We start from the raw sequence: 12,161 nt of genomic DNA, 5'->3' as shown, positions 1-12,161 counted from the left end.
TAATGGATAGTTGATCAACTAAACTATGAAAAAGCATAGGCTGGGAGCCTGTTAGACATGTGTAAATGTGTACATCTTATCCCCGCCCCGCCTTGGAAGTAAGATCCTTCCATACGAAGGATGGTTGAAGTAGCATTCATCTTTCTTGAGCTTGGTTCCACTTCCGACATTTTTAGTATGCAATATTTAGTTCTTCCACACGTTTCCTTTGAACAATTAATTTTTGCCATTTGAAGTTTTTAAAGCATTAAATTGTTACTTCAGGAGAATAAAAGTGAGCAAATTCATAAATACAAAGAACAAACTGGCGGTTGCCAGAGTGGAGGTGGGTGAGGGGGATGGGCAAAATGGGAAAAGGGGACTAAGATATACAAACTTTAGGTTATAAAATAAATGAGTCATGGGAATATAAAGTACAGCATAGGAAATATAGTCAGTAATACTGAATATCTGTGTATGGTGACAGATGGTAATTACACTTATCAAGGTGAGCATTTTATAATATACACTAATGTCAAATCGCTATGTTGTACACCTGAGACTAATATTATATGCCAACTGTACTAAAATTGAAAAAAACGTAAACATAAAAAAGTGAGCAAGCTGTGTAGAAGAAAAGCTCGCCACCATAAAGCTGGACTAGTGCCAAATTCTCCTACAAGAAAGTGTGTAGAAACGGGCACTCCAGGAGGTTTTGAGGAGGTCCAGCAGGGTTAGGAGAGCTCATCCTCGTTGAGAAGGAATTTAGTTGCTTCTAAAGTTACCCCTTGTACTGAGAAATGAAATACCAGTAGCCAGTTGGCATAAGACACCTGACCTTGTCCAATTCTAGCCAACAGCGACTTTCTGTAAGCTCTCTGATGAATCAGGGTGGAGAGCTAGGGTGCCCCTTCCTTCCACCTGCTACGCAGGAAGACGTTGGGTCAGTTGGTAAAGCATTTCTACAAGCCCATTATTTCCCATAATATATATAGGTATGGAGCGTCAAATGAGTACAAATTTAGTCCTATATATGAATAATATAAGGTAAGTAGCAGGAAACGTTCAGTGATCTAGACTGGGCTCCTTGTTTTATAGATAAAATAGCCATGGCACAACGAGCCACAAGGAAAACTTCTGGCTGGGTAGTTACTAGTCTGTGTTGCCTTGTTTGGGGAGTTATCCTAGCTCAAGCGGATTTTGTTGGGAGGTTGGTGATAGGTGTACCACAAAGGGCTCTCTGTTCATAGGGCCGTGGAGAAAGATAATCTTGTCTTCAGACCCTGTGTCTGAAATGCAGTGTAGATTTTAGCACATGAAAATGTTGCCTGAGTCAAGGGCTCTCCTGCAAGCAAAGAAACAAAAACAATTTCAGACCTGTTTGTGACCTACCAGCACTATAAGTTTTGTTTATTGAAATGTTCCTTAAAACAGCCCCTATCGAGGGGCTCCTGGGTGGCTCAGTCAGTTGAACATCCAACTCTTGATTTCAGCTCAGGTCATGGGATTGAGCCATGTGTTGGCTCAGTGTGGAGCCTGCCTGGGATTCTCTCTCTCTCTTTCCCCCCCCCCCCCCTCTCTCTCTCTCTCTCTCTCTGCCCCTTCCCCACTTGTGTTCTCTCTTTCTCTCTCAAAATAAATAAGTAAACTTTTTTTAAAAAATGTGTCCACTGAAATCCAAAGAAGCTACACAAAAACTTAAAAAGAACCTAATTGAATTATACCTTTATTTTTTCTCAAAGCAGACATTATCTTACATATAAGTAACCATGTATAAATTAAAAAGGTACATATATATTCATAGTCATATATGTATACATATATATATGTATATATATATATATATATATATATATATATATATATATATAATCTCAAAAGGAATATAAGCACTTAAAGAACATATAAAAATGTTTGGCTGACACATAGCCAACTTAAAATATCAAGCCAAAAACTAAGGGCAGATTTTCTTGTGAAATGTGTATAAATCCAGATATATGTGTATTTGTGCAGTAAAACCACATTCATTCCCATTCCACGCATTTAGATTTTATAATTACTCTAATGATCTTGGCACTACATAGCAGATGAAGTACTGATTAGGTGAAAAAGTAGTGTAAACAACAGAAATATCTATACATATAAAAGCTCACAGTTTCTAAGCATCCTTTTGGTAGTGACTCTTGTCCTCAAAGAATAAATGTCTAATTATAAACACCATGTTAAGCACTGCCAAGATTCTCTAAGTATTCTTAGCACCAAAACCAATATTCTAAAGTGATTTCATGTGCATTACTGTTGTTGACAAGTAAAAGGTAATAGTATAGTTGGGATTAAAAGCATAAATTCCAAAGCTAGACTGTCTGATTCAAATCTGGTTGTCCCACTCATGGGCTTTGTATGACCTTCAGCAAGCTGTTTGAAATTTCTGTGCCTCCACTTCCTCATATATAAAAAATAAATAAACAAATAATGTTGGGGTTGACAGATAAGCATTGCATGAAAGCCCTCTGACCCCCCCTCTGCAATGGACTGGATTTTTTTTTGACGTTTATTTGAGAGAGCATGCATGGGGGAGGGGCAGAGAGAGGGAGAGAGAGAATCCCAAGCAGGCTCTGTGCTGTCCACAGAGCCCAACATGGGGCTCAGTTTCACAAACCATGAGATCATGACCTGAGCCACCATCAAGAGTCCACCGCTTAACCAGCTGAACCACCCAGGTGCCCCTGGACTGGATTTTTATGTTTCCCCAAGATTCAGAGGCTGAAAACCTAATCCTACTGTGATAGTATTAAGAGGTGGGGCCTTTAAGGAGGTGATTAGGTCATGAGCGTGGAACCCTCATGGATAATTAGTGCCTGTATAAGAAGGGGCAGAGAGCAGGCTAGGTTTCTTTCCACGTTGTGAGGACACGAGCGTCCTCACCACAACCCAGCCATGCTTGTCCTCTAATCAAGGCTTCCAGTCTCCGAACTGGGAGGCCCTCCTAAGTTCTGAACCCCCTGAGAGAGAGAATTGGCAGCAGGAAACCAAAATATCTCCTTTATTATGAGAAAGATTGGGTTGAAGAGATGGCTCTGGGTGTCTTAACCAAAAGGACTAAGTTGCTCCCCCAAAATGAGGCCTTCTTACCTTCCTACTCCGAGACAGCAGTGGAGAATCAGGCCCGCCCTGTGTGAAATCGCCAGCACAGAGGAGTGGAACACAGGCCTCGTGTAGGCCAGCAGCTCCTAAGGTAAGGTCAGGAAGGGGCTGGGCCACTATGCCCAGGTTCCCTCGGGGAAATCCCTCCATCTCCATAGAGAGGAATGAGAAGTGGGATAAGTGGCCAAGGGCTTTTCGAGAAAAATCCCTCTTTGTGGAAACCGGAAAAGCCAGGAATATGTGCTCTCCTGTTTCTCTTGGCTTTGAGAATTGAAATGATGAAATGAAATGATGTGCTGTGTACCCCACCCAAGGGGAGTGTCAATTATTAGCTATTGTTATGAGATATAGTATTATTAACTGTGTCACTATCAGGAGTTTATGAAATTTGGATCCAAGATCTGTATCAAAAGTTTTCTAGGGACACCTGGGTGGCTCAGTCAATTAAGCGTCCGACTTCAGTTTAGGTCATGATCTCACTGTTTGTGAGTTCAAGCCCTGCGTCGGGCTCTGTGCTGACAGCTCGGAGCCTGGAGCCTGGAGCCTTCTTCGGATTCTGTGTCTCCTTCTCTTTCTCTGCCCCTCTCCCACTCATGCTCTGTCTCCCTCTGTCTCTCAAATAAATGTAAAAAAAAAAAATAAAAGAAAACTGCCTAGCAAACATTCTAGAGATCAGAACAGCACTGTATTTTTAAGTTCTAAATTCTGATTTGTATAATACTTCATTATTAAGCCTCAACATTTGGGTAAATTAGCAAGTGATGTTGTACCATTTAAGTGTGTTTCCTCTTGTATCATATTCCATGAAAGTTGTTTCTCCGCTGTGTTGCTCCTAAGAGCCGGTGTGGGCAGACTCCTGATTATCCCCTTTCAGCTACGCTCAGGGCTCACAGCTGATTCAGCACAAGGTACCGAGAGATGTGTGGCTCTTTACTCAGGCAATTAGGGCTGAGCGTCGAGGCAGAGCACAGGATCTTTTATCATCCTCACACATCACTGTCTGACCCTTCTGAGAGCCCAGAGTTTGTTTACACCTGATCTCCACCCTACCCGCCCCCCCCCCCCCCCCCCCGCTCTCTAGGGGATGTTGCACCTTTCGTGCTATGACCTCAAGTGAAATGCTCGTAAAATTACACTGGATTTAGAACCAGAATTTAGCGGGAGACCATTTGTTCTCCACCAGACTGTCAACCGCAGTATTTCATGTCCCGGATTACCTAGCAACTCCGTTTTCCAGAGGTAGACTGAGGTGTAGGCATCACAGCTTTTCCAGATGTGTAAATAGGGTAGTTCCGGTTTGCGGGCTGTGTGCTAATGAAGATGCTGGGGATGCGTGCCTCTTCTTTACCAGGTGTTTAGAGTGACAGTCAGGTGAACGCTCCCCTTGCAGAGCGCGGCGCGGCAGCTCTCTGGCGTCAATCCCTTCCCTTACTGCGTGCCTGAATAATTGATAGAGTTAAGTGGATGCAGGTTCGTTTTTCACCACGTTCCCCGTGAGTGCTTCAGCAACATGAGGCAATTTATCATGCTTTTTGTGCAACAGTGCATAGACTTTTTAGAGAATGAATTTAGTCTTCCTCTTACTGTCCAAAAAAAAAAAATAGCCGTTCTCAGGTTCGCAGCATTCAGTGTCCTGACCGGGACAGTTGGCCCAGCAGCATCAGCCTGTACACATGACCCAAATCATAGACAACCTCCCTCTTACCCTCCCACCCCCCGTTACTTTTTTCATCTTGCTTCGTTTTCCTTTGGAGAAAGACCCAATTAAAAACATTGGTAGATTTTTCTAAGGACGTTTCCTTCACAGAGGTTACATTCAACTCTTTGGCCAGAACATTGCCAGAGCAATTAGTGGCTCTAGGGAACCACTGGCTGTTTGTGTACTATTTCAGAGGAACCCACTGTGGGGCATCAGCTTCTAGACCGAGGGGCCTTTTAGAATGTGAATGCTTCCTAACCATTTGGAACATGCTTAAAATGGAAATCAACGGGCCTCTCCTCACAAGGATGCCTTTATTATATGTTGTAAGTTGGAAGGTGTCATGCCGGCATGCAGGGAGCATCCTTCTCTGCTCACCTCCAGCTTGTGAGCTCTCATTTCTAACACTCAAAAATGTTCCCTGATAGTCTTCCAGAAAACCCACTGCTGAAGTGAAGGAATAGATAGCTGCAAGTCAGCTAGGCATTTCCTAGGTGACTTTCTACCAAGAAACCCATTTGGGGATAATAGCCCAATTGGAACTAATTCTCCACTATCCCTTGTGGTCAGGAAATAGCATGTCCAAATTAATCAAATGTTCTGGTGATTTATGTTCTCTACTGTTGAGTATAGTGATGCTGCTTCATCTTATAGGATGATCAATTTGTAAAGAATTAGAAATAATTACAAAACCAAGAGGAATAGTGTTTAATCGTTCGTTGACTGAGACATTAGCCTAGGCTCTTATGGATACTGCTTAGTTTGGATTAGGAACAGCTGTTGGTTTCTGCTGGCTATCCACATCATGCAGGTGAATAGGGTTCTGATTAATAGGATGCCAGGAAACAGAATTTATTATAGCACACACTCATTAATGCAAAACACATAATGCCTTTCCAAAGAAACTAACAGAGCCTAAACTATTTTAATGGCTCCATTTAATCCTAAACACACTATAACTTTGGGGAGACTTCACATTTCAAAAATAGCCAAATAGGGGAAATTTGGATAGGGGCAGAAGAAAATGTATATTTTGATAATACATTGTCAGAAAGTACAATTTTTATCATGTAATGACCATCTAGAAGCACAGCTTTCAAAGGGATAGGATTTATTTATTTAAATATTGGATTTGGGGCGCCTGGTGGCTCAGTCCGTTGAGTGTCTGACTTCGGCTCAGGTCATGATCTCACAGTCCATGGGTTTGAGCCCCGCATCGGGCTCTGTGCTGGCAGCTCAGAGCCTGGAGCCTGCTATGGATTCTGTGTCTCCCTCTCTCTCTTCCCTTCCCCTGCTTATGCTCTGTCTCTCTCTCAAAAATAAATAAGCATTAAAAATTTTTTTTTAATTGGATTTTAGGGGCACCTGGGGTGGCTGAGTCGATTGAGCATCTGACTCTTGATTTTTGGCTCAGGTCATGATCTCACAGTTCGTGAGATTGAGCCCTGCATTGGGCTCCACACTGACAGCATGGAGCCTGCTTGGGATTCTCTCTGTCTCCTTCTCTCTTTGCCCCTGCCATGCGCATGCGTGTGCGCACTCTCTCTCTCTCTCCCTTTCTCTCAAAATAAACTTTAAAATCCAAATTTTACTTATTTTTTATCTCAAATTTCACTTACAAAGATTTAAAAACTTTTAAATGCAGTTGATCTCATTTTTACTACTATACAACCATTCAGATTTTTAAAAACACATCAATTAGAAAAAGATCAAATGTTTAAGGGAAGTCCAGTGAGAAGTGGTTGAGGCAACCAGTATGTCTCCCAATGCCTTGTGGCCTGCAGGATACCTGGAGTACCCTTGCTGGGGGTACCTAAACATTTTCCGTAGGAGGCCAGAGCCCAACCCTGTTAGCTTGGTTTTATCTTTTTTTTTTTTTTCAACGTTTATTTATTTTTGGGACAGAGAGAGACAGAGCATGAACGGGGGAGGGGCAGAGAGGGAGACACAGAATCAGAAACAGGCTCCAGGCTCTGAGCCATCAGCCCAGAGCCCGACGCGGGGCTCGAACTCACGGACCGCGAGATAGTGACCTGGCTGAAGTCGGACGCTTAACCGACTGTGCCACCCAAGCGCCCCTAGCCTGGTTTTATCTTAAGATTTCTCTGAACAGTCACTCCCTTAGACTATCGAAAATAAGACTTGTATTTCAAAAATTCTATTTTTGTAACTTGGAGCAAAATAGCCATTGCATAAGATGAAACACAATTGCGTATCCTCTCTCTTCTCAGATTTCTCTCAACATTGGGTTAAGGAAATCCTATGCTTTGAAGATAGGGAGCGATGTATTGCCACTCATACTCTCATGTGGTTTTAGTTTCTGGTTAATTCTGCCTCTATTGTTTTTATCCTCATTTGTAACTCAGTTTCCAGATATGGAAACTTTTAAGTGTAGAAAGACCTTGAGAAAAGATGTCTTTGTTGATGTCACTATTCCACAAATACCCCGTTGCGGAGAACTTGTCCTATAATATGTAATAACCTTCCCAAACTTGTGTCACTTGGTGATTTCTATTAAGTTTTGCTAGAACTTTAAGTAGTATAATATAGTGTCCTTCTCTAAGTGATTGCCATTCATAAAGGAAAAATACTTGGTTTTCATTTTTTCTGTATAAGAAAGTAATTTACTCCTACATAAACATTATTTAATGTGTAAGAAAAAAATTGAGAATATCTTTAAAATCTTCCATGTAACATAGCATTTTTAGGGATTTTTCTCAACTGTGGTTTGGATTCAAACCACTGTGTGTCTTCCCAAGTAAAGTTAATTTTTGCTAATGGAAACCACATCTTTTTTAAAAATACACAGATCATTATTGCTAGAAATACCTCAGAGAGCATGTTGGAATGGAATGCTAGGAGTTCCAGAAGAAGTGGGAATTTGAATTTTGAAATAGTCAACTTTTTCAAATTGTTCTCCTGAGTACTTGGAATCTGTTGTCTAATCATAATGAAAGTGTCTCTGTTGAATGTCACCTTTCAAAGATGAGTCTTAAACTAGATTTGTGACATTGGGTGGTAATGATATTGAATTCTATAAACTATATATTTTTTAAACCTTTCTGTTTTCTAATGTGTATTTATTTTTGAGAGAGAGAGCACAAGTGGAGGAGGGGCAGACAGAGAGGGGGACAGAGGATCCAAAGCAGGCTCTGTGCTGATGGCAGAGAGCCCTATGCAGGGCTCGAACCCACTAACCATGAAATCATGACCTGAGCCGAAGTCAGACACTTAACCGACTAAGCCACCCAGGCGCCCCTATAAACTGTATTTTAGAGTATACTGTCTAGGTGTGATAATTGATTTATTCATTCGTTTTACTTTCCCATTCAAAAATATTTTAGTGCTAGAGGTCTACAAGGCACTGTTTTAGGTGCTATGAATATGGTGACTTAACCAAAGATTCCTTCCTCAGAAAGCTTACACTCTGTTAATTGAAATAATACTTGTAAATAAGTAACAAATGTAAAAAGCTACAAGGACTCTGATAGTACAGGCAACAGCTTCGGGTGTTCCAAGAAGGGCAGTACCATAGGTCAAGAAGAATTTGAGATGGCTTGCTTTGTGGAAGGTATTGCATTTGACTTGACCAATGAAAGGTACTGAAGAGTGGAACATTTAAGGACAGTGGTAGCAAGTACTCCATGTAGAAGAAGAAAGAGAAGGGTCCAAAAACTTGGTGCATGGACAGGAAGTCGGCTGTCATTCAACCCAAGTGAAATGGAGATTATGAAGGGAAGAGGGGCTGGGAAAGTAAGTGGGGGCTGGATCATGGAGACTTTGGGTACCTGAGATGTCTGAGTGTTCTTCAGTACCAGTGGGAAGCCACCATAGGTTTTGAGCATGATGGCCTCAGCGGTCTCATGTGATCTGGATTGGAGTGAGGGTGAACCAAAAGCGGAAGGAAGTTAGTTTCCTTCTGTGACATATGAGGCTTAAAGTATGGAAGTGTTGATGACACCTATGCAGAGATAGTGCCTACGTGGATGAGAGAAGCATGGCAACATTTGGGATAGGGGGGCAAAGAAAAGAGGAATCAAGTGTGACCCAAAGTTTTGAAATCTTGTTCTGTAAAAGAAAAAGGAACCCTAAATCAAAGTTCTCCCAGGTGGTCTCCCTGTGTGTCATCCCTTTGGGTTCTGTGTCCTCCACACCTGCCTTGTAGAGTCATGCTCCTATTAAAAACATAGGAAATTAGGTGTCCACTGCTGGTTTGTTCAAGAAGTAGCAGCTTTGACAGTTGCACGAAGTGTTTGGCCTTGACCATCACACAACTCTAAGTTGGTAATACCATCAGTCTTTTTAAGTGACATGCCCTAGAAACAGTAACCTTTCTGGGTGCATAATCCTGCCTCCCTTGCAGCCTCAACATGATCACGTTCTCCATCCCAGTGGCTGATCTCCTGTTTGCTCCTCAAATACCCCAGGCCTCTTTCCAACCCTGAGGCCTTTGCACATGCTGTTGCCTGGAACATTATTCCCATCAATTGCACAGGTCTAGTGTCTTGTCTGTTTTTGGTCTCAGCTTAAATATCCCCACTTCTCCAAGAGGTGTACCATTATTCTTTATCTGAGTCCTTTGTTTCTTTCCTACCCAGTACTTAGGACTATGTACTTAGTACTACAATTTCCGACTACTTTATTTGCATGTTACTCTTTTTTTTTTTTTTTTGCCTCTTTCCCTGATAAAACATAAGCCATGTTTCTTTTCCTAATTGCTATATCTCTAAGCACCAAGAACTGTGTCTGGCACTCCATCATAAAAAATCAATAAGTACTTTTTGAATTAGTGAGTGAACGAATACACTCGTGAAGTAATGAATGAATACACCTGTTGAGAAAGCTCTGTATAGGGGGGCCTGGTGGCTCAGTCGGTTAAACATCTGACTTCAGCTTAGGTTGTGATCTCACAGTTCTTGAGTTTGAGCCCCACATTGGGGGCTGTGCTGACAACTCAGAGTGTGGAGCCTGCTTTGGATTCTGTGGTTCCCTCTCTCTCTGCCATTCCCCTGCTTGTGGTCTGTCTCCCTCTCAAAAATAAACATTAAAAAATATATATTTTAAAGGAAAGCTAGGGGCGCCTGGGTATCTCAGTCTGTTAAGTATCCGACATCAGCTCAGATCATGATCTCACAGCTTGTGGGTTCAAGCCCTGTATCGGGCTCTGTGCCGACAACTCAGAGCCTGGAGCCTATTTCAGATTCTGTGTCTCCCTCTCTCTCTGTACCTCCCTGCTTGTTCCCTGTCAAAAATGAATAAACATTAAAAAAATTTTTTAAGAAAGCTTTGTATAATCTAAAACTATCCTCACTTACCCCTAAATAATCCAATTAAATATAAAGAGTGGCAACAAATAGCTACTAATCTTCTTTAATCTGCAAAGTAACATACTCTATAAAAAGCATTCATATGATTCCCACAGTGATATTTGGAAAATAAAATATAAGTATTCTCCTTAAGTTCCTGAATTTCCATAAAATCTCTGGTACCACACCATGCTGCAACATTTTTCAGCCTTTTAAAAAATGAAATAGAACAGAAGCTAGAAAATACCATGGTGTGCTGAATCTACTAGGCATGGTTTCAAGAAACTTCAGTGTGTGTGTGTGTGTGTGTGTGCGCGCGCGCGCGCGCATGCGCGCACATGTGGGTGTGTAGGAGGATGCAATAGAAAATTATTTTTTTACTGTGACTCAGTCAATATACACTCTGGTATTTTCCATGTTATCCTAATCCCTCATCTGGCTGCTGTCCTAGCTCTTCAAAGCCAGTGTTGAATTGTCATTCTGCTGTGTTCTAATTCCTTACAGCTTATTCACAATGGAAGCCTTCCCACAGATGCAACCAAAATTCAAGTTTTTTAGTATTTTCTTATAGATCAACAATTTGTTAGATTATACAAACCTCGACCTCTCTCAGAATGCTCAGGCTTGCTGTAAATAGTGTTCCCAGACCTTTCGCTGCAATACTAGGCTGTTTTTAAGTAAACCAGGAAAAAAAACACACACAAAAAACCATTCAGGGTAGGACAGTGGTAAGATTTGCTAGTTTTTAAATCAAGAATTTAAAGCAATGTTTTGACACCCAGTAGCAATATTTGCTAAAATAACATCTATGTTAACTACTTTTTTTTTTCCTCTCTTTTTCTCTCTTCATCAAGCTGCCTGCCTTGTGCTTGGCTGTATGATTTTCCCTGATGGCTGGGATTCAGATGAAGTCAAACGGATGTGTGGAGAAAAGACAGACAAGTACACTCTTGGGGCGTGTTCAGTCCGCTGGGCATACATCCTGGCCATTATTGGGATTTTGGATGCCCTGATCCTCTCGTTTCTGGCATTTGTGCTTGGTAACCGACAAGACAGCTTGATGGCAGAGGAACTGAAGGCAGAAAACAAAGGTAAGATTGCTTTGGGGAACTCTTATCGGGACACTTCAAGCACATCAAATACCAGTGCTTCCCATGTGGGTCTAATTTCGTGCATCTTTTAATGCTGTCTAGTTCATAGACTTTCCCCTAGACTCAACTCCAGAAGTTTATGCAATTGAAATACAGGATTTTGATACTTACCTTTCTAAGACTCTGAGTCCATTATTATTTAAATGCATTTTTCCAGTTTCTTTTTCCCTCTCTCTGAAAGTTCGTGGCTAAGGTAATTTTTTTTTTTTTTTGTCTACTTGGTTAAATGGAGAGTACATCCTTTCCATGTATTCAGCTATTTTCCAGGCTGAAATAAATGTCTGGGGAATCTCCTAAAATCATCTACAAAGGTCTTTATTAAACTGTTCACAATCATTGTATTTGAATTCAGACTCCTCCTCTCAGAGAGAAGGCATGATACTGGCCCTAACAAGTTGCAGTTAGGGATTTCAACAGTTACCTAATTAACTGAATTTGAAATGTGTTATCTGGGTAGTGAAAAAGCTCTTCTATTTCTTTTCAAAAAGAAAATGTCTTCTGAAACACAAAGAGACTGGAATAAAAAAATAGAGCACTGGCTGGTGAATGATACATAAATGTTCAAATGATAGAGTGCCAATAAAAAGTAGCAAGTCATTATTCAAGAGGAATATTAATTTTCCTTCCAGATTTTTAAACCAGTTGTTGGGGCATAGAGTTTTACTACCTCTGTTCATTGCAGACTTAGATTTATTTTGCTGTTTTATCTTTAGGTAACTTTTAATTTTAAGACTTTGAACTTACATTGGCACCTTCAATTGGGTGGCTGCTGTTTGTAGTTCCCATTTCTGATTGGAAACTAAATCCATCCTTGAATTAGGAAATGTAGCTTACTGTTTCAGGTAGTGGCTCTTGAGTGCTTCAGCGGGCCTCAAATCGAGG

The 12,161-nt window shown here is 41.2% G+C and overlaps 1 protein-coding gene across 8 annotated transcripts in view; it reads left to right on the top strand.

Annotated features, from left to right (window-relative positions):
• Window positions 1-12,161, top strand: part of LHFPL3 (LHFPL tetraspan subfamily member 3) — a 574,983-nt gene that overhangs the window by 387,933 nt on the left and 174,889 nt on the right. For all 8 annotated transcript variants that reach the window (XM_011280338.4, XM_023250286.2, XM_023250285.2 and 5 more), the window contains exon 2: window positions 10,983-11,219. In XM_011280338.4, the coding sequence (XP_011278640.3) occupies window positions 10,983-11,219 (237 nt within the window). The remainder of the gene's footprint in view (window positions 1-10,982; window positions 11,220-12,161) is intronic.

This window comes from Felis catus, chromosome A2 (genome assembly GCF_018350175.1).
Source record: "Felis catus isolate Fca126 chromosome A2, F.catus_Fca126_mat1.0, whole genome shotgun sequence".
NCBI classification, from domain to species: domain Eukaryota; kingdom Metazoa; phylum Chordata; class Mammalia; order Carnivora; family Felidae; genus Felis; species Felis catus.
This window is presented reverse-complemented; position numbering and strand designations above follow the sequence as displayed.